This window comes from Sphaerodactylus townsendi, linkage group LG16 (assembly GCF_021028975.2).
Source record: "Sphaerodactylus townsendi isolate TG3544 linkage group LG16, MPM_Stown_v2.3, whole genome shotgun sequence".
NCBI classification, from domain to species: domain Eukaryota; kingdom Metazoa; phylum Chordata; class Lepidosauria; order Squamata; family Sphaerodactylidae; genus Sphaerodactylus; species Sphaerodactylus townsendi.
Genome location: NC_059440.1, coordinates 29463056 through 29490167, shown reverse-complemented (window position 1 = coordinate 29490167; position 27112 = coordinate 29463056). Strand labels below are relative to the sequence as shown.

The 27112-nt window shown below is 52.1% G+C and overlaps 1 protein-coding gene across 14 annotated transcripts in view; it reads left to right on the top strand.

Annotated features, from left to right (window-relative positions):
* The window catches only part of EIF4G3 (eukaryotic translation initiation factor 4 gamma 3), a 62839-nt gene that overhangs the window by 9091 nt on the left and 26636 nt on the right, over nucleotides 1-27112 (top strand). For 4 of the 14 annotated variants that reach the window (XM_048519168.1, XM_048519162.1, XM_048519170.1 and 1 more), the window contains exons 2-12: nucleotides 4847-4922; nucleotides 7182-7310; nucleotides 9374-9475; nucleotides 13935-14030; nucleotides 17831-17863; nucleotides 22411-22431; nucleotides 24022-24201; nucleotides 24925-25039; nucleotides 25859-25974; nucleotides 26238-26360; nucleotides 26997-27105. In XM_048519168.1, the coding sequence (XP_048375125.1) occupies nucleotides 9473-9475; nucleotides 13935-14030; nucleotides 17831-17863; nucleotides 22411-22431; nucleotides 24022-24201; nucleotides 24925-25039; nucleotides 25859-25974; nucleotides 26238-26360; nucleotides 26997-27105 (796 nt within the window). In that variant the 5' untranslated portion in view covers nucleotides 4847-4922; nucleotides 7182-7310; nucleotides 9374-9472. Of the gene's footprint in view, nucleotides 1-4678; nucleotides 4923-7181; nucleotides 7311-9370; nucleotides 9476-13934; nucleotides 14031-17830; nucleotides 17864-22410; nucleotides 22432-24021; nucleotides 24202-24924; nucleotides 25040-25858; nucleotides 25975-26237; nucleotides 26361-26996; nucleotides 27106-27112 lie in introns of those variants that run through there. The other 10 variants (XM_048519161.1, XM_048519173.1, XM_048519167.1 and 7 more) reach the window with 10 other exon arrangements.

The window sequence follows — 27112 nt, the reverse complement described above, 5'->3', positions numbered from 1 at the left end:
TGTTATACAGTGGAATACTGTGATCACTAAAATTAATCATGGCTTTCTCAAAAACAAATCATGCCAGACTAACCTTATCTCATTTTTTGACAGAGTGACAAGCTTGGTAGATAAAGGGAGTGCTGTTGATGTAGCATACCTTGATTTTAGTCAGAACTTTGACAAAGTGCCGCATGATATTCTTGTAAGCAAGCTAGTAAAATGTGGGCTAGAGACAATGCTACTATTAGATGGATTTGTAATTGGTTGACTGGCCAAAGCACCCAAAAGGTGCTCACCAATGGCTCATCTTCATTTTGGAGAGACGTGACTAGTGGGGTGCCACAGGGTTCTGTCCTGGGCCCAGTGCAATTCAATATTTTTATCAGTGACTTAATTGATGGAATTGAGGGCACACTTCAAATCTACGTAGTATCATTAAAACTTCAGATCTATCAATGTAGTATAATTAAAAACATTATTTATTTATTTATTATTTATTAAACTTTTATACTGCCCCATCCTCTAGGGGCTCTGGCATATTGTTGCCAAAATTACTTACATTTAAGCTAGAAAGTGTTCTGGAAAAGTTGTGTGTGTAAATATATATATATGCGGAATACCAAGTGATGCGTAAGAATATGTCTTATATAACAGTTTTCATAGTACACATTTTGAATAAAAGCTTGCCTTTCATTTCACTAATTCCCCCCCATCAAAGGATTTTTTCAATATTCCCTGAAATTTCCCATTGAAAAAAACAACCCTTCCCCCCACCCCAAAAAACCCCTTTCCTGTTTTGTTTTTCCCCTGGGCCTCCTCATTTCCAGCTGAACAGTTTTAAAGACCATGCCTTTTGTGCAGGGACTTAGCCAGGTGTGGTTCTTCAGCTGGGATTGGGGCAGCCATCTAGCTAGAGAGAGGCAGGGAATGGAATCCATGCCAGCTGTGTGTTTTGAAGTAGGGTGCAGGAGTGCTGTGCGGGAGGCTGTGGGGAAGCCGGTGCCATGCAGAGGCCTGTTGGGAGTGTCCAAGTTCCTGCTTGGCCGGGTGACTTGTTGAGTGTGTTTTGAATGCTGCAGGACTGCCATGCTGCAAACAAGCTGTAGTGTGTGTTGGTGTGTTTCTTTTTGCAATGGAATTGCTTTGGCCAGTGCTTGTAGCATAGAAATTGATCAGTGGTGCTTGGAAATGAAGGATGTTTGTTAGATCTATGCACCAGAGGCATGCACATAAATCAGTAAGTATAGATAAATGTTATTGTTTTATATATTTATGATTACTGTATTTTATCCTATTTTAATTACTGTGGACTGCCCCGAAACTGGAAGGAGAGGTGTGGTATAGAAATGTAGTAAATGATAATAATAATAGTAATAAATTTGCAATGGAAAAGAGATTTTGGGGACAGAGGACAGTTGCCATTTTGTTTAGCGCTCTCCAGTTTCCTGGCTTTGTCAGTTGGGAGATGCTGTTTGTGTGTGCTCAGTTCGTATCGTATGTCTGTTTCAAAATACAGAGAACCCGTGCCTGGTTTCTGATGTGTCATGCATCACATGGTGGGCTTCTTATGTTTTAGACACGTAGCTGTCAGTTGGCTCCAATTTCTGTTGCTGGATGTTCCCAGCGGGACTGGTTCATCGTCAGAAAGCCACTCTTTGGTGAGGGTCTGGGAGCTTTCAGAATCGGCAGGGCCTTTTGTGGGAGTTTTTCGAGAGAGGAAATGAGCTGCCTCATGTTGTTGGCAGGATTCTGTCATTGAGTGCTGGATTTTCCACCGCCTGCCATCCGCCACCCCTGAGGTCATGTGCGTGAGGTGAGCTTGCCTGTGGGAAGGATGCCATGGGACTTGCTCTGTTTCCCCAGACTCTTCTTTACTACTTAGACGTGTGCGTTGTGGGCGGTCAAGGGGAAGGTTGATAGTGCTGTATTCCCGAACGGCTGCCGGCATCCTAATGGGGCAGGAAAAGTGGCCTGTGTTCTGGAGACGCTTTGGAGAGCGCTGGGAGTTGCTTTGGCCTGTGAGGAAAATCTCTGCTTTGCTCTTTTCTATTGGTCCTGGCTCCAGGAGCTGCTGGGAACTTGTTCAGCAGTCTTGTCCCACGATGAGAAACCTCCGTGCGTCCACTTAGCCTGGCACGACACCATGGCCAGCCGGCTCCTCCTCTTGCTTGTGCGGACAGTCTTGTCCAGTGGTGATTCTTAAAGGGAGCTGCTTTGATTGGCGATTTCTTCTTTCTGTGCTTGATTATGAAGGAGGTCCCATGGAGTACTGGAATCCCTTGGGGCTTCCAGAATGTGTGTTGTGGTGTTGCGTCTGTGGAAAGGGGACTTGGGGAAAAGCTCTGGGAATCAGGGTCAATTTAATTTGAGTCATGATTTAAATCACTAGTCAGTAAGACTTGATTTAAATCATGGTTTTCTACATAAAGATTCATTCTTGCTGGTGTAATCTTAACATTTACAACCAAAGGAAGGTTTCATTTTTAGAATAATAATTTTTTGGATTAGTTTTACAGTTCCCTCATTTGGTCATGCTAGTATATTTATTTATTTATCTATCCATTTATTTATTTATTTATATACTTACTTACTTACTTACTTACTTACTTACTTACTTACTTACTTACTTACTTACTTACTTACTTACTTACTAAGCCGCCCTCCCCCTAGGGCAGGGGTAGGGAACCTGCGGTTCTCCAGATGTTCAGGAACTGCAATTCCCATCAGCCTCTGTCAGCATGGCCAATTGGCCATGCTGGTAGGGGCTGATGGGAATTGTAGTTCCTGAACATCTGGAGAGCCGCAGGTTCCCTACCCCTGCCCTAGGGGCTCAGGGCAGTGGACAACAGTAATAATAGCTTAAAAACATAACATAAAACAACTAATTAGCAATAATAAAATCAGGAGCCATATAGCGTCAGATGGCATTTCATCCCTTCCCCCCTTTATGCCCGCGGGAGGCCAGATGAAATGGCAGCGATGTATTTAACCAGGCTGGCCAAATGCCTGGCGGAACAGGTCCATCTTAGAAATACATGGATGATTATGAAATTATTGCAAGGTGAACCATCTCCAGTTTCATTTGGGCCCCCAGGCCTTGCATTCCTTTGTTTCAAGGTTTGCATTTTGCATGCCCGCCCTACCAATTGGTAGAGAAATTTCATTAAAATATTTTCAAACTGAGCCTTTTTTACGGTCTGCTGCCATTATAGATTTTCTCCTCCAGGGAGAGAATGACAGGATAACCCTCAGGCTTGTCTTGTGGAATATTCTGCTCAAAAGTTTTCACTTTCATTTTTACTGATTGCCCCTCCCTCCTTAGATGTTGCTCCTTGTGCAGATATATTCTGCTCCAAACAATCTCCTATTCATTGAACTTCTTGAAACTTAGCACTTAAGAGGTAAGGGGCTGCTTCTGTGAACATAGATTTGCAAAGGAACATTGGGATTAAAGTATTTTTCTCAACTCTGTAAGTTTATTTTAGAACATTTTTACTATGAAGAAGAGGCATGTCATCTCTGCAGACACCAGTTCACAATTTTCAGAACTGCAAAACCAAGCATCTGTGCTAATATCTTCTAGGTGGAAAAACTGCCCAAAATAATCTTGCAGAAATCTCTGGAAGACATTGTGAATGGATTAGTGGAATTCGTTTACCAAAAAAATTAAGCATTGCATGAATGCTACGTAATCTTATGCTACGTAATTAAAAACTAATCCTTATTTCATGTTAGACTGTAATGTATCATAAATAGAAATGATTCTCACTAACTTTATTTTCCCCTCAAAAATATTGTATTAAATCTGATTTTTAAAATGTGTACCCGCCTTGCTTAGGAATTGTGTACTTTCTCATGGGACATTTGTGAAGGAGCCTGCTGGGATTTCTTGTCCTTGTTCCTGAAGGTGTGAACCAAGCAGTGTGATCCAGTGGTGTTTTCTGGCCAAAAAGTGGGGGCAGGGCGGGCAGGAGCGCATTTCTGAGCTAGTCAGTGAGTTTCCGTTCTGCTTTCAGATGGAGCTGGTCGCTTCAGGGAGAGAGAGAAGGGAAGTCATTCTTTTAGAAGAAGAACTCTGATGGGAATTTTTGAATTCTCTGGTTTGTTGGTTTGAGAAAACATTTTGAAGTTCATGTTTTGCTGGTGGAATATCTTCTTGCCAGTCCTTTGGATCTTGCTTTTTTTTTTCGGGGTGGGGAGTTAAAGGGCATCTGTTCTGGCTCATTCCTGGGTGTTTGCATTCAGAGGTCACTGTGGGGCAGTCAGTCATTGCTCTCAGTCTGTGGTGAAATGGCTTCCATTTATAAAACCATTTGGTGTGGGAATGGAAAATGCCTATTTTCAGTTTGTGCAGAGTTGGGTAGCACAGGCTAGACATCAGCCACAAAAGGACCTACCTGGTGCCGACTGTGTTTTTCTGGTTGGTTGCAAACAGATGGGCGTTTCATATTGAAAATAAAATGCTGACTTGCAGTTCTCAGCAGGGATGTCTCAAAGTTCACAGACTCCCTTCCCCCTCCCCACATTGGAGTACTATTACCTAGCCCAGAGGTGCCCAACTCTGGCGCTTCAGATGTTCATGGTCTACAATTCCCATCAGCCCCAATTGGCCATGCCAGCAAGGGCTGATGAGAATTGTAGTCCATGAACATCTGAAGCGCCAGAGTTGGACACCCCTGACCTAGTCACTTCTCATCGGCAGGCAGTGGGAGTGCCAGCTGCTGCCTGCGAGCATTGTTTGGTGGCTCTCTCCTGTCCCAGCTCAGCAGCGGCTGTGGCCTTCCTCCTGCAGACATCTCCCCTGGGATGGGCCCTGTGTGCCTCCCTTCACCCTCTTGTCTGTCCTTAACTTGCTGCTTTGCAGAATCCCCCGAGGGCCTGTGCAGCAGCCTCTGGAGGACCGGATCTTCGCCCCAGCAGTCTCCGCTGTGTACAGCACAGTAAGTATGGCTTCTGAGAAGCAGCATGTTTTGCCTCACGCCGTGGTTCACCAGGATAATTCCTTCTGAGCTCCACAAGCCTCGTGTGTGGAAAGGCTGCAGAGCAGCCGTCTCCTCTACTTGTCAGAGGGTTCCTGTTGCGTTCACGGGCCCTTTTCCACGCAAAGATTGCTCAGGTTGGCTGTTGTTTTTTTTAAAGAACTAATTAAAATGATCAAAGCTGGAGGGGAAGGGGGCTCATCTGCCGCTGTGCCCAGGTGTGATGAAGGCCCCCCTGTCACTGTGCCCTCAGATGCTCTCAATTCTGGTAGGGGCCAGTTAGAAGGAAGGGGTGAATAAAACTTGCATGCCTAAGTGAGTATATATTTTTGCAGGTTGAAAGTAGGGAGATAATATGACCTCTGTCTCTCTGTATACATGCACATACAATACAGTGATTTGATGTAATGAAACGTTTTAATTTTAAAAGTTGAAGTAGAATTTAAGCCTTGAACTTTCCTAACTGGTGACTCTTGTTTAAAATGGTGCCTTTTGAAAATAAGGCCAGATGAGCTTGTCCTGTTTTCAGTGTGGCAGCAGTAAAAAAACCGGGTGTATCTGCTGAAAAGGTATCAGTTGTCTTCCCACGTTGCCTGGTTGGGCGGGGGGGGGGGGGGGGCTTGGGAACCTCAGAAAGTCCTCCCCGTCTTGTGAGGGCGGTTACTTGCCGTGCTCTAGCAGGACACTAGAGTGGGAAGGGCCTGTGGCAGTTCCTGTGTGCCCTGGCATCTCTGTTTCTATTAGGGGAAAGTGACTGAAGTTGGGGTAAATCCATACTTTGCAGAAACCAGCTTATGAAATTGTTGCTCATATGTCTCTCTTTCTGTGTGCTGGAGAAGGAGTGCCTTTCTGCAGCCATCATGGGTGCCTGAGATTTTGTGCCCCAGAGTGGTTGTGTGTCCCTTGTGAAAGGATATTCCCACAGCAAAGGGAATCCTCCAGAAAAGACTCTATGAAGGATTGGTGCACCAGGCCCTTCCTGTGTGTTCAAACTTGAGATCTGGGTCAGGAGGCCAATCCCTTTTGCTGTGTGACTGTTGCCTGAAGCCCTGGGCATCCCGGCAGCAGATTCCGTGCTTACGAGCAGGTCAAGCCATCTCCAACAGATGTTTTCCCCCAGTGGTATCCATTGATTTAAATCAAAGCAATTTAAGATGCCAAGGAAAGGGGCTGATTTAAATCATTGAAGTGACTTGATACATTTCCTGACCAAATGTGGGTCTTAGCTGGTTGCTGTAACAGTTTTAAAATATTGGTCTACAGTTGAATTGCAAAGAATCCAAAAGCTTTTGTGCTGCCACCCCCTGCTGGCAGTGCAGAGCTCAGTTTTTGCTTGGTGCTCTGGGTTCATTTGATTTATGATCCACACCCTCTCCTAGACGGAGGACTCAGGGTAGGTCAGAACACACAACGTATCATTTAAACTTAAAATAGATAATAAAATCTATGAAATACAAATAAATACAATAAAACATTCTAATTAAAATTCAACCGGTCATCAGCTCTGGAACAAATCTGGTCAGCCGGCCAGCTCCCCCATCCTCTTTGTTAATTAAACACTGCACAAAACAAGGCAGCCTTGCATGCCCCGTGGAATCTTGATAGATCCTGCAGGGAAGCTGGTTCCAGAGGGCAGAGGTAGCCACCGAGAAGGCCCTTCCTCCAGTGGATGATGACAAACTGGCTGTTCGTGGATTGGGCATGTGCAGTAGTCCTCATGTTGAATATTGAAGGGGCTGAGGGGGGTCACATCAGAAGAGGGGTCCCAAAGGTATGAGGGCTTTATAGGTCAAAACCATCACTTTGAATTGAACTCTTCTCGAGCTTTAATCACCAGGCCTCTGTGGGCAGAGGGCGGGGGGTGTCTTTGGCCAGCTGGTAAAAACATGTGGTGCCTTCTGACCCCTTTGTCCCATACATGAGGTGCACTGGGAGAGTAGCAGGGCTCTCACTGAGGGAAGACCATCTTTTGTCCTGTGGAGTTGATGAAATGTGAAACTGCATGTATGGATGGAGGCGGGGCCTGCAGAGTGAGGTGCCAGTGACGTCGCCTTTCCCCCTTCTGAGCGGATGGCCGGAAAATCAGTGGCCTTCTTCAGACCTGACGGAAGAGCAGAGTTGTCCTTTCTGCCCGAGTGGTGTGGTTAAGGCGTGTGTGTGCCCTTCCTTAAAGGCAGCATCAGTAGTCTTGGGTTTTGACGACAGTTTATCTCCTTGCAGGTTACGCAAGTTGCAAGACAGCCGGGGGGGCCTGCCCCCTCCCCTTACTCTGCGCATGAACTCAGCAAGGGGCACCCAGCCCTTGCTGCAACACCCCCTGGACACGCATCTTCTCCTGGGCTCACCCAGGTAAGAGGGGCTTGGGTCACCTCTTTCTCAGATATGGGTTTGTTGGGGGCGGGGGCTGGTTTGTTGCAGTGCAAACTCTGGCTGTGTGCTGCTCTCTTTCCATCCTGCTGCTGTCTCTCTTGGAGGGGGAAAGAAAGGGGGAGAAAAGTTACCGGGGTTTGTGGGGGGAGGGGTGTATCTTCTTGCTTGAACTGTGCAGGGGTGCCTTGAGTGTCCTCTGAAAACACTTCCTGGCTCATACCATGTGCCTGTTGGCCAAACACTTCCTTGTCCTCCACTTGCAACATATTCAGTATCTGTCAAGTGCTAAGAGGAGAGAGAGAAAGAGCCGTATCAATAGATGAGAAAGAGCATGTTATTGAGAGCCATATTGTGTTCTTAATAGCGTACAATATTTGCAAGAGGAAAGAAGCGCGCCTTGAAGGTGTCAGGGTGAAGGGGTGGGGGTGCCTGGAAATGGGACTCACTGGCCAGGGGCAGCCTGCCAATGTCTTGAGGCCAGGAAGCTTGCTCAGCACTGAGCCCTTTCTTTGGGAATGGAGCAGCGGGCCTGTGGGCCCCCCTACCCTTCCATAAGGCAGATATGGAGAGGCCTTGTTTCTTAGGAGCAGCCAGCCTAGGATGGGTGGTCAGGGGACTGGGCATCACAGTGGAACACATTTGGACCGCTTCGATTTCCAAGGGAGCTTCCCAGCTACTGAGTGTGCAGACGACCCCAAAAGGCGCAGGGGTGGAGGAAGGTCAGGTGTTGTTGTGCACAGGCCGGGGAGAGGGCTGCTCCCCTGTTGCCTCTGGCTGGTTTGGGGCACGAGTCACAGAGAGGGAGGTGCTGCACCTTTTCAGGGGGCTTTGCGTGGGCTGAATGCTCCCCTAGTCCAGCGAAGATCTTGCTGCCAGATGTGTTGACAGCACAGGACTGTTTCTTTCTTTGTACGAGAGAAGGCATTTGCTCAGAAATGCAGGCGTCTCCTGTGGATTGACTCTGGCATTGTCTGCTGAAGACCCGAAACCACGGCCATGTTGGCACCCCGTTGCCCAGTTCCTGTGGCAGTCCACCCAAGGGGGAGAAATCCGCCATCACAGGCAGAGGAGTAGCGCCTCCATTCTTCAGGGTCCCAGCACTGAGGCGTCCAAACAGAGAGGCGCAGCGTTCCTCCTCCTGAGCATTGAGAGGCGTTCAGGGAGGCAGTTCTGGACTGCGGTGCCTCCTTCAGAGCCCTTTTCCAAGGGAGTCTAGCTGGAGCCTGAACCTGGCTTCTCCCAGGAGCCTGATGCCATTTCTTGTTCCTGGTAGATCCAGGCAATTCTGAACGCTTCCCCACAGCAAAGCAAGCAGGGGAGGACGGCTGCTCACAGCCCTTGTCCCGGGCTCAGCTCTTGTGGGGAGGCCTTTGCCTTGCTGGGTTTTCCCAGTTAGGGGGTCTCACTTACAGCATGGGTGGTTGGTGGTTTTTTCCCTTCCAGAAGGAAGGGGCTCTGCCAGTTTCCCTGACCTGCAACCCACGCTGGACGAAGGGCAGCGGCACCTATAAAGTCATCAAGTCGTGCCTGTGTTGTTTTGGGATGTTGTCCTGAGTGTAGGGTGCTACTCAGAGAGCAGTTTCTTGGCCTCCTCGCCATCCTTTTCCTGGGAGCAGGGGGTTATGTGAAATGTTCTGTTAAAAGGGCTGCCTGCACATATCCCTTCAGTTGCTCCGCGCATTCCCTGTGGTGCTTCAGAGCTGAGATATCTGGGTGGGGAAGAGAGGAAGCTTATCCAAGGAATGGTGAGCCTTTTGACTAGCTGGGAAGCAGATGGCTGACGGGGTGCAGACTTCTCCAGGTGCCGCTTTCAGAGCCAGAGTGCAATGGCAGGAGGAAGCCGTTCTGGCCCTGTTTGTGGGCCTGGCATAGGAAAGCCCCTGGAACAGGGTAGTTGGGGAGGGGCCTGAGGGGATGTTGTGGCCCCTCCCACGAGCCTGGAGAGTGCCGTGTTGGGCCTGTCTCCGCCTTCCTTCTCCCCTCTCTGTTGCTCTGTCTTTTCTCTCTCACTCTGTCGCTCTCTTTCACTCTCGCTCCAGCAGCCAGGAGGGAGGAGGGAGAGAAGCTTCCCACCCCACCCAAGAGCCAGCAGTCTTTTTGAAGATCCAAGGGAACTGGTGCAAAGGATTCTGGGATGTGGGATGGTGAGTCACAAGAGGAAAAAGGTTAAGTGATGCCCCGCCGGAAAGCCTGGCTCTGATTCCTGAAGGGTGGCGATCGTGCGTAGGGTGGGTCGTGACTTAGAGGGGAGCCCCCCAGCCGCTGCAGAGGAGTCCGTGCACTCTTGTTTGTGCCTGTAGAGCTTCGAGCCAAAGTACAAAAAGAGCAGGCGGGCACTTGGGCTTTAGATGGGAGGAGTCCTGGCGGCCGCTTGGTGGCTCTCGCTTCACCTTGGAACAGCAGTGGGCTCGAAGGCATTCAGAGCAGGGGCAGAGGCGTGAAGTGTGCCTTTGGGTCTGGTCTGTGGAATTGCGGCTGTCGGAGAGGAGGCTTCGAGGCCTGGCCTGCCTGCTTGCCTGCCCTTCCCAAACCGCTCTCTGAACAGTGGGCATCCCACCCAGGGCTAGCAACACGAGGGGATTTATGCTCTCAGACTTCAGGAAGGGAAACCTTCCAAGCGGCTGGTTGGGCAGCGTGCAGGGACTGAGTCCCTGGATGCCGGAAGTTGTCTTGCTCGCAGGTTGCACATCACTTGCCCAGGCTGCATTCCCCCCTGAAGAGTCAGCTTTGAAGCGGAGTTCTTGGTGCAGGCTATGGGGTGATTGGTAAGGCTTGCCACTAGAGGACAGCCAGAGGCAGGGGAGGGGAGCGCATGCCACACCTGCTGCAGTCTGAATGCGGAAGCGGTCAATCGCCCAGGTGGTGCTGGCTCCCCCCCCCCCCCGTTTTTTGCAGCCACACTTCCTGGCCAGCCCACCAGGGGTGGGTGTGGGTGGGGACGTTTGGTATGCTCTTACCTCCCACATGGGCAAGGGGACACAGAAATGGGGCGGGGGGAGTAGAAGGAGAGAAGGGGCTATGGGCTGGGAAAACAAAGACAAGTGGATTCTCTTGGCGTGTGAGTGGGATCTAGAGAGGCCTCTGGATCAAGAAACAGAAGGGGTTGCTGAGGTAGAGGGCTGATCATGTGACCTACATTGGAGAGAGGATGGGGGGAATGCCTGCTGTGGGGCACAAAGCAGACAAAGGGGTCCAATGGTGGCCCCCACTGAGCGAGCAGGAGGGCAGAGTATTCCCCCGGTGGCCCCCCAGAGCAGGTCCTCAGACGAGCCTAATTTGCCCTTTTCAGAGGGTGTATTTTTGGTTGCCAGGGATTGTCCTTGAAAAGGTGTTTCCTATGGAAAGGTGTTCCATTGGCCAGTGTCTAGATTGAGAGTTTCAGGGCAGCCGTGACCTCTGGAGGGTGATCCTCACGTGGAGTGGTTGAGTCTGCCTTCCATGCCCTTGGGGGTGGGTGGAGTCCCCTTCCGCTCCGTCAGGGCTCTGGAGAAAATCTGCAGTGTGGATTTTTCAGCTGGTCCCAGGAGCAACCAGGACTTGACAGAGTTGCTGTGGCTTAGCATTTAGAGTTCCATGTTTGCCCCTTTACAGTGAAGGATTTTATTTTCTAGCTTCGTTTGTGCCCCTGTTGTCTCCCTAGTGGGGACCCAAAACAGGTTATGTCATTTTCTGCCTCTCCATTTTATCTTTACTACAACCGGCAAGTTTCCGGGGCAGAGTGAGCAGAGATTAGAACCTGGGTCTCTTGGATCCTAATGGAACGCTCCAACCCCCATGTGCCACAGCACAGTCCTCTGTGACAAGACTGGTGTCCCTGGAGCTCCATACTTGGCATCTTTATCTTGGATAAATGTTGTCTTTTTCAAGCTTCCAAGATTGAGCTTGCCGTGAAAGGAGGCTTTGGAGGATCGGGCTGAGTCGTGTCCCTTTATCCCCAGCACACAAAATCATTTGTTTTTCAATGTCGTGCACCTCAACATTCAGATCGCCACGAAGGAGAAAGCTGCTCTCCTGAATGTGTGATGTGGCTCTCAAGAATGTTGTGCCTGTTCCCAGTCAGCCCCAAAGGACAGAAGTGCATGTGCCTAGTTCTGGCAGTGGGGCATCTTTTGTTGGGCTGTGGATCCAGCTTCTCATTCTGTGGGAGGCTGCATGATCCCTGAGAGTGCTTCCTCCTCCTCCACCTCCTCTGACTTTCTTTAGAGGAGAAATCTTGTGTGTAAAGTGCCCTCAAGTTGCAGCTGACTTACGGCAGCCCTGTGGGGTTTTCTAGAGGTGGTTTGCCTGCCTCTGCGTCACTCCTCTGGGATCCCTGTGTGGTTTCCCATGTAAATATTTGCCAGAGCCAGCCCTGCTTAGCTTTCCCTTTTGCAAAGCACTGTGTCAGATTCCTTAAAACTCACAGTGGGTTGAGGCAAGGTTGAATTCTGCTTTGAGGACGGAAGGTGATGTTTTTGGAGCTACAAAGGAAGGATTTTAATGCGCAGCCGCTTGGTCTGTTTGGCATGGCAGGATTTGACTCAAGTGACTGTGAGAGGATCTTGTGGATGTTCTTTGAGGGAGCCACAGAAACCGCAGTTTCCCCACACGGGACCAAGGCCTTCTGGGATAGGAACAGTGATAACAGCGCTGCTGGGCTTCCTCAGGCAGATGTGAAAGATTCCTGGCTCTGTTGGGTGCCGTTGGCTTATGAGTGAAGCAGGAACGTGGCGGTAATCTGGGCTGCCGTCTTGAGAAGAAGCCCTGGCTTGGCCAAATCTGCCCTAAGCCAGGGGGGTGTCCTGCATGGCCACTTTGAAAGGTCAATTGGATCAGGATTGTATAACCTCCCCAGTCTTGACGGCAAAGTCTGACCCTTTGGAAGACCTGCAAGGCATTGACAGGAAGCTCAGAAGAGCCTTGGGCTGCAGTGATGTAGCAGCACCCCCAGCCGCCGGGGGGGGGGGCGGGGGGGTCCTAGAGACTTCAGCTGGCCCTGGCAGAGACCTCTGCTGTGCTGTTCGGATTGGGAAGGGAAAGTGCTGAGTGTGACTCAGCACTTTCAGACCCCGTGTGAGTGACCTGGCAGAGCACAGTCCACTGTCTGTCGCTTTGTGTTACGCAGTAGGCTTGGTTGGGTGCCAGTGAGTTCAGAAATGGTGTTCAAAATCATCCTTCCCTGGTTACCGCTCTCAGTAGAGCGGGGTGGAGTCGGGGGTTGAGAGGTGGGTGCAGAGGTGGTTTGTGGGCAGCTTGGTTTGCTTTTGTGCCCCTTGACCCTGAATGCAAGACACACTGGGCATCCCCACTGGCACGTGGCCCCGTTCCCATGTGTACAGGGCCTGCTGGCTCCCCACGTGCCAAGGCTTTCTTCTCTCCTGCTCCCTGTCCTGTCCTGTCCTGCTTTACTCCAGTTGGGAGCCCCGTAGTGATCCCTGGAATTATGCCGACGGTCAGCCCTGGGAGCTGGAGACAGAGGGTGGGTGCGGGGAAGAGGGGGTCGCCTGAGGTCTGAGACCCGCCAGTGCCAGGTGCACAAAGCCTTGTGCTTGGAGCTTGGGCAGAGCAGGTGTCCCGGTGGGCTCGGTCATGTGTCCTTTTGCCTGATGGGGGCCGTGTGGGGTGTGCAAAGTGCCAAAGAAGCCTCTGGCAGGGATGGCACTTGGCATGTGCCAGTGATCGGCCAGTTTGCTGCTCGGGCCTCTTTGCTACTGGGACTGGCCCCTTTGCCTTGTGCCAGAGTGAAAAGGGCACATGTATGTTCCTTGAAGACTTCTCTGTCGACTGTGTGAACAGCCTCCAAGTGATGGGTGGTGTCTGGAATGGAACCGGGGTCTACCCTTAGCTCTCAGTGATTGCAGGAGGCTTTCAAAAAGCTTTCTGTTTATCTTCCTTTGCAAAGGCTGATTCAGTCCTCGAGGGGCCTTGCCCGTGCTGACTCGGCAGGTCTCCAGCGTCTCCAAAGCCCCCAGGAACGGCACTGTTTTTCTGTGATACGGCACATGAAGGAAAGAGCATGTCGCATGGAGGCCAGTCGGGAGGGATGTGTTTGATTAAAAAGCAGCCTGGGGTTTTAAAGGAAGTGTTTAGACCCTGTGCGCCATCAGCTTTGCCAGCTGCTGACAGAGAGAGGCCCGTGCTTGGGCCTCTGTTTCTGGCTGCCGCAGGGGAGGCTGCTGTGTCCTGGCTCCAGAGCAGACTGTTGCTGGGGGCAAGCCGTTCCCTCCTCTTTGGTGTGTCTGGGAGCCCTGGGGGGTGACAGGACTTGGGAAGGCCGGCTGGACCTTGAGTCTGGCCCTGCCTGGCAAGAGGTGGTGGGGGATTCAGGCTGAGGGAGTGAAGAGGGAGGTGTGAGAGTCACCTGCTCTCTGCTGCTTCTCTCTCTTTCCTTGCTGTTGCTTGCAAGCCGTTAGCCGCACACCTCCTCCAACCCAGGACTGTCCCCAGTTCAGAGAAATCTCTTGAGATGTTTCAATGCAGTTTGGTTTGAAATTGGTCCTGGGGTCAATGAATCTGTACTGACCAAGATGTGAGGAGGGTTCTGAGAGGCTGGCAGGAGGCCGAGTTCCACGTCCTCTGCCACTGCTTGCTACCCATTCATCATATTTCTCTTTCCCGCGGCAGGCCCCTTACCCCTCTGGACAGAACACAGCGCCGACCACCCTGGTCTACCCGCAGGCCCCTCAGACGATGAGCACGCAGCCTCAAACACGCTCTCCGGTAAGGAAGCCCTTCTTTGCTCTACTGAGCTGTCTGGTATCCCTGACTCTTTGTGCCGTGTCTTACTTGGGAAGAAGATGGCCAAAGCACGACCTTTTGTTTCCAGAGGACGCCCTTGATGCAGTGGTTCTGCCATTGAGGTTCCCTATTCATTCCTGAAGTTCCTCCTATACAATTCTTTTTGGAGCAACATTTGATAAAGATTGGATGGAAACAGACCTTTTCTAGCTGTTCTCCTGAAGCTCACCCCTCTCCGCCTGTTCTCCCCACTCTTTACCGAGCCACCAAAGAAAAAGTGGCCGGACAGTGTCATTGCCTTGTGGACTTTTCCAGAGGAACCTGCGGAGTGGGCCTGCTCTGAGAGTGCCCCGTCTCCTCTGATATCCCTGCAGGCTGAGCACTGTCCTGCTTCCAGAAGCAGTGGCCTGTCAATTCTTTGCCACTTTGTGGGATCAGCGTGCGTGAGGAAGTCTGGCTCTGAGGAGCATGCTCTGGGGGCAGCCTTTGTTGTCCATGCACGTCCTGGCTTGGTCTTCTGGAGTTTCCTCCTTTGTGGGTGGGTAGGTGTTTCCTGCAGCCCACCATCATTGACTCTTTCTATGCTGAAGAGTCCCCTCCCCATGTCCACTTCCTTTGATAGGCTGTGAGCGGGTAGTGACTGAGGGAGCCCTTTCCTGCCACCAGTCTGTGCTGCCTGAGGAATCTGTGTGGGTGGAGCTAGTGGAGCTCCGCCTTGAGCTGCCTCTCTAGTCTGGTTTTCTCGACAGCCCGCCATTGCACAGACCCCTGGAAGCAGAGGAAGGTTTTGCAGCAGAGTCGGATTTACAGGTCCTTGGTTGGCAGGAGGTGGCTGGATAAAATGCTGCATCGTAAGCAACGTGACAAACTGTACTCCTCCTTGCAGACGGCCGCACACACTCCTCTTGTACAGTTCCGGTCCCCGTTTGGTTTTTGGTTCCTTCCTCATTGTTGACTTATCTGCAGAAAAGCACTGAGCTCTGCTTTCTGCACGGAAGCCAGTGCTGGTCTGAATCGGACCCTTTGGGATAGAGCCAGGGCTGCTAGAATACATTAGAAACTGGAGGTGATTGGCAACTTTCCCAGTTTGGATTTGGGGCACATGTTTAACTGGGAAGGAACAGAAGAGTCTCAGAATTGCAGGGATGTTCCCAGTGATTGGATAAAATTGCCTTCTAGGAGGAGCTGCAGGGGTAGAGGTTAAGAGCAGGTGCACTCTAATCTGGAGAACTGGGTCTGATTCTGCGCTCTGCCACTCGAGCTGTGGAGGCTTATCTTTTGAACTAGATTCACTTGTGCACTCCAACACATGCCAGCGGGGTGACCTTGGGTGAGTCACAGCTCTTTGGAGCTCCCTCAGCCCTGCCCACCTCACAGGGTGTTTGTTGGGGGGGGGTAGGGAAAGGAGATTGTAAGCCCCTTTGAGTCTCCTTAAAGGAGAGAAGGGGAGGGGGGTATAAATCCAAACTCTTCTTCTTCTAGGTGCCAGCTATTTTTGTGTGCTCATAAATAGTTCTTTTGCAGGTACCCTCCTGCCTGCAGTGTCTACCATCCATTTCATTTCATGAATTTTTGGTGCCCCATACCTAGAACTTTCTTACACAACATTTCATGCACCCACACACACATATCCACACACCCCAGCCCAGAACAAACGAACACATGGCCAGCTTGGAGCTGCTCCTGTGTTTTGTTCTGGACTCGAGTTTCTTTGCTTTGATTTTCCTTCCCTGTGTTCCAGAGGGGAGGTTTTGGTGGGGTGGGGAGAGGGTGGGGAGAGGGGCCACTCTTCCTTGTTTCTGCCATTAGGGGTCACTGACAGTTGCCGTAGCCCGACCACCGCTCCCAGACATGGGTGGGCTTTTGGGTTTTGCTGCAGATCAAACTCATTGCATTTTGCCTGTTGATTCTTTTGTGCATCTCATTTGCCCCTTTCTGTAGTTCTGAATCCTGGTTTATTTTATTTATTTTTATTTCACTAAGTTTATATACTGCCCCTCCCTATACAGACTTGGGGCGGTTTCCAACATTTCCATAATCCATGTAACACTTAAAATACAGAACTCCAACTGCATAATTTAACTTAAATAATTAATACCGATAACAGTTTAAAACTTGTGGGAGGGAAGCTTAGATATACAACTGTAGCTGCCTCAGCTGTACGCCTGGCGATTCCGAATCCAGAGCAGCCAAGCCAGAGCAGCAGAACTGCTGAACTGGGGAAAAGCAGAGCCGGCAGCTATTTTGAATCCTCACGACAGATGTGCCAGTATGTCAGCCTGCACCAGCCCTGTGAGGGAATGCTTGAGAGCAGGAAGAGTTGCGGTGGGGGGTGGGTGTTTCAGCCTTTTTGCATCTGAAAGGCAAAAGAAACCTGGTTTCGATTGGAGCGTGCCGGGACTACAGTTTGTTCTGTTGCTTACAGTTCTGAATGGGGAGAAAGATGCTGTTAGTAGGAACTAGGCAGCCTATAGCCTGTGGTGATGACAGATGTGAACAGTGCTAGATATTTTTCACTGATGTAACTTACTAGTGGTTCACACCTGTCGCATTTCCCTAATTTGATTAAGCCGCAGACGTCTGAGCTGCTGCCCGTGTGAACATAGTGATGAGACTGGCCCTTTTGCGGTTGGGTGGGCAGACACCTTTTCTCCACTCGTGCAGCTCTTCTCTTGTCTGTGGGGAGCTTTTCCCGGGTTTTGCGGTGGATAAGCTGGAGGCTTGATTGCCCCTTCAGTGCTCAGCCTTTGTCAGATCAGACCTTGATGCCTTTTGCTCCGAGGCACGAGGAAGTGCCCCCTTCAACTTGTGCCTTTGCAGCCATCACTAAATGGACCCCTGGAATGGCAGGTGGGAAAATAGCTCAGAAGAGTCTTGTCCAGCTGTGCTTCAGGAAATGTGGGGCTTAGGCCTGGGATGTTTTGGGGGAGCAGGAGCAAGTTGGGTTGGGGCTGCTTGTGAGAGGCTGCCTGTCCTGTCCCTTCCTGCATACTTGATCTGGATGCAAAGGACCTTTTGATGTTTGGGGAAGATGGCAGCTCTGCAAGAGCACCCTGTTCATTTTTGCTGCTGTGGGGCTAGAGCAGATGCCTCCAGAAGAATGTGACCAGTGGCTGGAAGATGGCTGAGGTGGCTTATATGTTTCCTGGGTGCTTCCTTTTCAGTTCCTGCATTGCTTTGTTGTTCATAGCAGGCCTTCAGTGAAGGCACCAGGACTGCGTGGTGGCGCTTTGCTCCTGCATGGTTTGGTGAGGTTAGAGAGAGAGATTGTCTGGTTAGAGACCCCAGCCTGCCTGTCCCTGTAGCTGCTCTCCATGTGAATCAGGAGAAGGGCTGCTGGGGGTGGGGGGCTCACAAGTAATGTGGAGTCGCTGGTGTGGCGGTGCCTGCAAGTGAGAAGGGCCATTGACACCCCAAGCAACGGTGGTTAGCTTTGCAAAAGGCAACAGTGGGGAGAGAGAGGGGGCAGACATGCCCTGGGAGGCTGGCCCAAGTCAGCCCAGCAGCAAGCAAGATCCTCAGGCTTCCTTCCCATAGCAGTGTCAGGATGTCCTTTGGATAGCTCAACCCGTGGGGCAGCAGCCTTTGGAGCAGTGCAGGGTCCACCCGAGGAATCTCAGTATCTGTCTGTCGCTGTCCTGCAGCAGAGCTTTGAATGTGTAGCTTTATTTTCTCCTTGTGGGTTTATTTCGCATACAGTGTGATGTTTTTGCCTTTTGTTGTGGTGTTTCTGACTCTCTGTGCCTTTCCTTTTGTGTTTTGTTTCTCCCGCTTCTCCTCAGTTTGCAGCGGGGCCTCGACCTGCCCATCACCAGGTACAGTACCCTCCTCACCCCCCCAATAACAACCCCCCCTCCACATTAGCTGCTACTTGTTTGGGGAAGCCGCGAGGTTGTCTGGCCGTCAACTAACTTCTATGAATGCTCTTGTGCTTCTTGCTCTCTGCCCTCCAACGGTGCCAAACCCTGTTGCTGTAGGGAGGGTCCAGCTCCTGACTCCTCCTAATGCTGTTGCATTTCTTAACAGCCCCTTTCGCTGACTGATGGTGGGTGGGCTTGCCCCAGAAGGGCTCCGTCTTGGTCAGATCAGACCTTGATGCCTTTTGCTTCGAGGCACGAGGAGGTGCCCCCTTCAGCCTATGCCTTTGCAGCCACGGCTCCACATCACTCAGCAGACCCCTGGTGGGGTGGGGTGCTCCCAGAGCTCAGCTTGTGCAGGTAGTTGGGGAATCCTCTGGGGTCTTCAAGGTTGCCTGTGGCCCTCTGGATCATGGAGTGCTCCGAGGACATCAGTTTTTCCTGTCCGGTTGATGTGTGATTATGGGAAAGAACTGGTGAATGGAGCAAGAGGCAATCTGGTTAGTGGCATTGGGCATTCTGATCTCCTGTAGCTGGCCTCTGGGGCAGGACCAAGAGGTCCGGTCATTCTCAAGTTCTTTGCACAGCCGCTCTCCACGTGTGGTCAAATGTTTGTGTTTGCACTTCGCGAGATACATGCGTAATTCCCAGTGCAACACCTGTCCTAGGGTAGTTGAGGTTAAGCTGTGTTTCGGAGCAGGGTGGTGCCCTTCTGCCTCTGAACTCACCAGAGGAAGTGAAGGAGCCTTACATAGCCCGTTTCTCCCCCTATCCCTCCATGATCCCTTAGCGTGTGGTGGTGATGATAGTGGTCTAAATGATCTGAAGCGGTGAGGTTGAGGCAGGATGGCACGTTGGCCACTGCAGTGGTGAACGAGTTTTCACAAGAAGCACCGGTGTCAGGCACAGACGGTGGGGCTGGGGCTGGGGGGAGGCAAGCAGTGGAAGAATGCAGAGCGGGCTGGTGTGGTTTTGCCCTTTCCACTGGGATGGCCATGGCTGGCTGTGAGTGAGCTGGCTTTGGTGGCTGGCTGCACAAGGCTGGACTTGGAACTGGCTTTTAAGCCCATTTACGACACGGGGAGGAGATAAAGCCCAGCTGTTGTGGTGTCCTGGCTCCGGGCTGCAGGGGCACAGCACCACACTGAATTTCCTCCATGGTTTGAAGCACCAAAGTGCAAGGCTGTGTCAGGAGCCCAGGCTTCTCTGGCTCCCACGGGAAGGGGGCATCATGCCTGGGCCCTCTTCCCTCTTTGAGTGGCTCAAGGCAACAGGAACTCTTGTCAGCACCGCTTTCAAGGGGGCATCCTGTCATTTCAGTGTCCGAAGCTGCTTGGGGTCAGTCGTGTGACTGATGTGCTTGAGCCAGTGGGGTGGCAGGTGGGGGCTGCTCTTCTGGGAGAGTGAATTGCCCAGAGTCCTTGTCCACCCGTCCCTGCGTCATTGGTCTGCCATCTTCTGCAGAGCTGCATGCACACAGTGAACAAAGGAGTGTCCAGTTGACCCTTCAACCCCCCCCCATGTTGATTAGCAGAAACATTTGCGCACAAACGGGTGACATAGAGTTTTGAGGAAAGGTCTGTGGGCTGCCCCGTAGGGAAGGGCAGTGAAGCAGAAGGGGCCAAAGCTCAGTGGTAGAGTCCCAGGCTCGGTCCCTAGTGGCATGTCCAGCTGAAGGGCACAGGTGATGAGACCGGAGGTCCTGGAGTTAGAGGAGGACCGTGCCAGTCCCAAGGAGACAAAACAGACCTTGGTGGACCAGGGGTCCCATTTAGTAGAAGGCAGGTTCATGTGACAGTTGGGGTGTGTGTGCAAAATCTTCACTTTGTGGGGGAGGAAAAACATTTTCCAAAGGTGGGAGCTATTCGTATGGGAAGTTGAAACATTCCTGCTTAAATGGGGACTTGCTGCAGTTCTGGCTCAGCAGGTGTGGTCTCAATATCAATCAGATTCATTATTTTAGAAACCCACTGGGCAAGAATTCTTCCGTCTGATTTTCTGTCTTCTCCAGCAGGGGGTTAAAAGGCAAACCCTGAAGCCCAGAATGGGACTTCTTCCTGATGGGCGTGTGTGTGCCCGTAAGACTTCATCAGCCCAGCTTTGTAGCCTTGGAGGGAGGAGGTAGTGAAGGAAGGACTCTCTCTCTTTCTCCCCTAACCTTTCCTGTCCTGGCCTCCCTGTCAGTTCTGTGCATTGAGGGCAGTAGTAGACCTCTCCTGCCCAAGGGGAAGGGGACAGGGCAGTCAAACTGAACTCTGAGCCGGGTACTTTGCACCTGACTCTAGAGAACCTATCGCCAGCTGGTTCTGTTCTTGGGAGTGCTTCTTCAAAGACGCTTAGGAATGGCATCCCTCAAGCTCCTTTACACTCAAAACAGATGACAGGCTGTCTGTTACCTAGGAGGGAGACCAGATGCCAAGAGCACAGGTCAGCATTCAGCATGAAGAAAATCTTAGGCAGAGAATTACAGTCAATGCACGTTCTTACGGATTTAATTCCTCAAAAGTCAACCACATCTCCCATGACATGACCAGCTGAAAGAAGCTTTCAGGGAGAATGGGAGTGTCTCCAGGCTTCCTTCCCTGGGTGGGGTCTGATCCAACTGGGCATTTGTTCTCTCAAATGACAGGCCTCTTGGGGCACGGTGGCACTCTCCGAGGGCACCCCACCTGCCTTCTGGAACGTCTGCTGTGGAGAAAAGCCCTGAAGGTCTCTGCCTTCTCCCCTTAGCCAGCCAGTCAGTGTGAGGAAGGAGGACTGCCTGGAGGGCATGCTACACAAACAAGGGGCTGGTTGCTCTGTTGTGCACAGAAAGTATGTGTGGGCTGATGTGGGCTCAAAGGAGGCAGGCAGAGGCCCCAGCTTCACACCTTGGAAGGAGGCCTTGGAAGCCAGAAGGGGCTGACCAAGAGGGCCTGTGCTCCTTCTTGTGATTGGGGAGGGGGGGGGGGGGCTGTTGTTCTCCTTGCCCTGCCAGCCCTCTGACACACACACACCCCTCCCCGGCCCCATCTGCCTTGCTGTGTTTCTCCTCATGGTGCAGCTTGTGGCAGCTGATCCAGCCTGCAGGGCAAGGTTTGGGCCTTTGCTTTTTGTCAGCCGTGTCTTGAGATGCCTCTCCAGGGGAAGCAGTTTTCTTAGTTTTCTATCAAGGCACTTGCTGTGTAATGACACAATATTTCAGGTATTTCAGGACTTCTTTTTTGAAGGCACACAGTATTTGAGCCTTGCTTGGGCTCAGGAAGTCCAAAGCCACCCGTTCACACAGGCCATTGTCATCATCCGCGTGGTCTCTGCTGTAAGCTCTCAGTGGGCCAGACCGGGACCAGGGTAAATGTCAGCTTTTTGACCTTGTGCAGCAGGGTCAGGTAGGCTTTGGCAGTTTACAGCCTTTCTTCTGGGATTGGATGGGGGATTGGCTGCGCCCTTTCCAAGGAACAGAAGTGTGATGTTGTTGTTGTCGTCCTTGAGGAGAGCAGTCCATGTACACTGTGTCCTCCACTGTGCTGCCGTGGTGTCTGAAGAAACTTTGGTTCACGAGGCCACGCAAGGCACAACCGGACCCTGTTTTCCCACGAGGGAGAGGAAGTGGGAGATCTACTGGAGGCAGAGCTGCCTCTCCCACCCCCACCCCCCCCGGTCCCGCTGTGCCTTCCACCACAATGTTCCTGTCACAGCACTCCCTTCTGCTATATGGCTGAGTTTCTCTCCAAGGAGCTTCTAAATCATGCTAGAATCCTCTCTGTCTATCCATTGCCATTCCAGCTGTAACTCTTCGTATTTGTTTTGCATCTCTCACTTATCCTCACAACAGCTGAGGGGCAGGTTGCTGAAAAATGAAAAAGACGTGGAAGGCTTGCCCGCCTCCAAATGCATTTTAGCTGTGGCTTGCTTGGAACATAGTCTGGGGCCACTGCGCTGGCCTCCCCAAGCTCCTAGTGGGTTCCCTGGCGCAGAAGGCCAAATGCCTGCTGCAGAGAGGAGGCCTCCTGGAAGTCTGGATTAGGAGCAGCCAGCCAGCAAGTCTGGTGGCAGTTTTCCCCTTGTGCCCAGCGCTGCCACCACTGCCCAGATGCAGGGCAGAGGCCTCCTTCGGCATTGTTGATCCAACCTGCCCTCTTCTCCCCGGCAGCCCCAGAGCAGGCCTCTCCCTCAGCCCAGCCCGCCTCCTTCTGCCGTCCCCTTCCTGCTGGGTCCTAGGACATGTGAGGAAAGTTGGAGGCAACTCTGGGGCTGGTGTTCTTGGCTTCCTTGAGGGGAGGGGGAGAAGAGGAGTTTCAGCAGGGCTGTTCAAGGGCCCAGTTCCAAGGCCGGCGCTCTGTTTTTGAACACTCGTGTGGGGTTTTGGAGAGCCCCAGGAAAGCCCCAGCCGGCCTCGGCGGAGAGTACTAGTCAGGAGGGCGTCAGGGTGCATGCAGCCTCCCACCCCCTCCTCTTGTTGACCTGTCAGCTCTTCCACTGGCTTTCTTTCTATTTCCTGCTGCTTTCTTGCTTCGTTCTTGAAGGGAGGATTCAGACCCATCCAGGTAACTTTCACTACTGGTTCTGCATGGCCTGTCTCTCGATTACCGTCATGGGCTGTGGGCTGTGTTAATGCACGATGCTCTCTCTTGCACCCTGGAGGTTCAGGTGGGGGCGGCTACCAGGAGGCACCTGAGGAGCACAGCACTGGGTGGGGCCAGGCTGGGAGGCTTCAGCGGGGGGCCCAGTCCTTTTTTAAAAGAACTGGGGATTAGTAGGTTTCCTTCAAATTGAGCATGGCCAAGAAAGGGAGGTCCGGGGATGCCCAAGCTAGACATTCTGCTGCTTTCTCTTGCCAAAACTGCAGAGGCGACTTTTGCTTTCCCATCAAGGTATTTCGATGTGCTCTCCTCCTGGCTATGGCAGCTCAAAGCATCGGGGCACGTGGGCCAAAGGGGCAGCTGCTGTTCCGCAGGTTACTGCATAATGCCCCCTTCCTTGAGAGGCAGCATTTCTGGAAATTTTGAAGCCATAGGGAAAATAATAAAACATGGGGAAAGGGGGAAATATATGCAAAAGACGACCACATCCAACAATCTAGAGTTATGTTACTGCTCTAAGTGTATCTGTAACTTGGCACCTACAATTGCATCATTTGGCACAAGAACCCCAGTTTTCTACAAGCAAAACTCCAAACACACCCAGTACTAGAGAGGGAGGTGCAAACTGCTGCACTCTGTTCTACTTTAGTGCATGTATACTAATTTTTACTGCCTGAGAAGTAGGAAATTAGTTGAAATTAGAAAACATGTGTAATAAATAAAAGGTAGCATTTTTCCACAGCCGTCATCTCACAGTCACCGGGCATGATAGAGCTGCAGATCCTCTCCAGTACTTCTATGCTGTGTGATCGATTCTCTTGGGGAAGCACGTCACTCATTCCAAAACGGTTTTTAAAAAAATTCTTCCCTAAGTGGGAACGATGGAGGGGGGAGGGGGATCTTTTGTCATGGATCCCCCCCACCCAGCCATCACATTTCTAATTGGAATTAGCAGGATCTCATTTTATAGATTGTAGTTAAAACAAATATTTCTACTATACCAGGGGTCTTCAAACTATGGCCCTCCAGATGTTCATGGACTACAATTCCCATCAGCCCCTGCCAGCATGGCTAAGTGGCAGGGCTGATGGGAACTGTAGTTCATGAACATCTGGGGGGCCATAGTTTGAAGACCCCTGTACTATACCATTTAAGCTAGTATGACTTTCCTTGAAAACTGTTCCATTCATTCCAAAAGAGAAAATGCCTGAGTGCCTCCTGTGCCACTGCGGCAATTTAAGGGAGTCTTCACGTTCAGAGGCAGTTCTCGGAGGTGGCACCTGGGGATGGCCGCGACTCCTCTGCCCTGTTGTGTGGGGGGGCAGGATGCTGGACTAGATGCACCAATGCTCTCATCCAGCAGGGCTCTGAGGCTCTTAGGTTAAGTTCATTGGAGCTTGTTTCGTTGCTTCCCAAAATGTCCCAGTATTTGCATCAGACAAATTGAGAGCAAAGACCCTTGAGCGTGGCAATGCGGGGGTGGGGGTGAGAAAGAAACAAGAACTTGGGGTTTTTTTCCCAGACTTCCATGCTTCTGCTTCCCCCACCCCCCAGTTTTTCCAGCGACCTCCAATACAGCCTCCTAGAGCAACCCTTCAGAACAGCAACCCTTCCCTTCGTCCTGGGGCACAAACGCCAGCAGCTGTCTATCAAACCAATCAGCACATCATGATGGTGAACCACCTGCCAATGCCCTATCCGATGCCTCAAGGCCCCCAGTACTGTATCCCACAGGTGAGGAGCCGCCCAAGACTGTACCTGAGCAGTGGAAGCTGGGGGGCTGGGGGTTTGGTAGGAAAAGGTTTTGTGTGTGTGAGGCAGCGGGTTGTGAAAGACCACTCATTCTTTGCTCACTGGAAGAGCATTGCTCTGAATTGTCAGTAAAATGGTTTTAGAGCTCCTTGATGTCAACAAGCACAGATTAAACAAAAGTCCATCTCGGGCGGGAGACGAATTTTGAACTGTGTCCGTTCCTTCCTTCCCCTGAATGGCAAGCCCCCTGAGCCTCACCTGGGCAGCACGAGTGACTGCTCACCTCTTGGCTGTTGAGCCCAGGGTGTGTGTGTGCGCTTGCGCGTGCCTGACAGAGCCTCTTTTTGGCATGCCAGAGGTCTCTGTTTCAGTCCCTCCGGTTAAAAGGGCCCAGTAGGAAGTAGGCCGTGGGCAAGATCCTTCTCTGCCGGGGAGCCGCTGCCAGTCAGAGCAGACCAAGAGGCCAGATGTCTGGTGTGCCACCAGGGGGCTTCATGCAGGTGAACCTGGGGGAGCCCCCTGCCCCAGAGGCATGCCTCTCCTTGATTGCGTAGGGCTGATCCTGCTGTTGCTGGGGGTGTTTTTCTGAGGAGACCACCCAAATGCCATCTGGGCCTCCTGCATTAAGGGGTGGGGTCTTTCTGGCCGGCCTGCCGTCGGTGACCGGCACCCCCCTCTCAACTGCTCATGCTGCTTCTTCCACAGTATCGTCACAGCGGCCCTCCCTACGTGGGGCCTCCGCAACAGTACCCTGTGCAGCCACCAGGGCCGGGCCCGTTTTATCCAGGACCGGGGCCTGGAGAGTTTCCCAATGCCTACGGTAAGGAGAGTGTCGTGGCTAGAACCCCCCCTTGTTCAGCCTGTGGTGAGGACTGTTTAGCTGCCTTCTAGAGCTGAGGGTGCTCCGAGCCAGACTTAAACGTTCTGATTCATATTCTTATCTGCCAGGGAAGTTCTGCATCCACCGAAGGGATTGGCAGACTTCTGCTCTTGCTGCCATTTGCCTCTGCCTGGCTTGCTGTGCCTGTCGTAGGAAGGCGTGGCAGCCGCAGGGAATCTTGCACCGGGATCCTGGTCCTGCCTGTTGCCTGAAGTCTCTCCTTTCAGGCATCGGCCATAGGGGAACTCAGGACCACGCTGCATTCTGTGGGTTCTCACACTCCCCTGCAGAATCAGAGCACGTGAGCAGCCCTGCCTAGAGGCCTGCATCATGCAGAGCCACACTTTCCCCATTGACTGCTGACAGCAGTCCCAGTCCTAGGGCTGGAAAGGACCGGGGGCATCCGTATGCCTTGTGCGCTCAGCTGTCCCCAAGGGGTGGTGATCCTGCAAAAATGAAGTATGCTGGAGGGGAGGCAGCCCCGTGCTCGCCTGGCAGGGGACTGAAGGCGCATTATGGAGGGAGGGCTCCTTGGCTCACGGCTCCCTGGCACATGCCACCTCGCCACTCTGTGCTTTGGACAGCGGGCAAATGTTTATTCAAGGTGGGCTCTGTGGAGGTCCTCCTTCAGTCAAAGGCGGGCTGCACAGATGCCGCTTGGCTTGCTGGGCAGGGCCCGAGACTTGGCGCCTGTGAGTGAGTCGTCTGCACAGAAGCAGCGGAGGATCCGAAAGGGCTGAATGCGCCTTTGCTTTGCAGGAGCACCTTTCTATCCAAGTCAGCCGGTGTATCAGTCAGCACCCATCATAGTGCCTACGCAGCAGCAGCAGCAGCAACAGCAGCCCCTCCCACCCACCAAGCGGGAGAAGAAAACGGTAAGAGAGCCTAGTGGTGAGGTCTGCATGTGGAAGGGGAGTCACGGGAAACTGGACGAGGATCTGTTCTCTCGCGTGTTGTAAAACCTCGATGACCTTGTGGTGCTGCAGATGACCTGTGCAGTGGCCACTGGCACCTAAAAAGCTGGGCTCCTGGACTGCAGTTACGTGTTGCGGCCTCAGGTTGGGCCAAAACAAGTTGTAGCCCAGGCTGAGGAAACCCAGTTGTCAAAGCTTCAGGTGCTTTGTTTTGCTTTCCGCAGATTCGCATCCGGGACCCAAACCAAGGGGGCAAAGACATAACAGAAGAAATTATGTCTGGCGGAGGTAGCAGAAACCCTACACCTCCGACTGTTCGGCCCACATCGACACCCACTCCCCCACAGGTAACAACACTGGGTATCAGCTGCCCTCTTCAGGTGTGGGGCCGGTTCTCTTGCTGGTTCAACCTCCGACCCACCCCCATCCCCCAAAAGAAGACAAAAGGGAGCCTAGTGGCAGTCCGTGGCTTTGTGGCTGGGCAGATTGCTTTGAGAAGATCTTCAGCAGTGCCTTGACGCACAGTGTGTGCATTTAATAACTTGGCAGGGCTGGGGGGCTCCTGTGCTCTTCCCCCTCCACCACTAGTAAGCAGCTAGTGCACAGCTGCATTCAGACGGCGTGCGTCCTGTGCTCAGCCTTAGACCCGTGCACTTTCTTTTTCCTCTTCAGAATGGGGGAGGCTTTCAATCGCTGGCATGGATGGAATCCATGGCTTCTTGAGGGTTTAGCTTTGGAGCGGGGGTGGGGGGAGCTTGAGAGTGGGGGTCATGTCTGGCTGTTGGGCTTAAAGAAGTCGTGCTGCATTGTCCTTTTTTGCCACTCCTGCTTTGCTGCCTCCCTCCCTGCCATGTTTTCTTGGAGTGTTCCTCCCCCCTCCCCATTTGCTCCCCCACCCCCACCCACTTGCTTGCATTGCACGTTGATAGTTGTTGTGCTTGGCTTCTCATCACCACCCTTTTCTGTCCTTCCCATCCCGGCAGCAGCTGTCCAGCCAGGTCCCAGAGCACAGCCTCACGGCCTACGGGACTGCAGATACCTCTCCTCTTGTTGGCAGCATCCCCGTCACTGCAGCTGGCGACCTGAAGCAAGGTTGGTG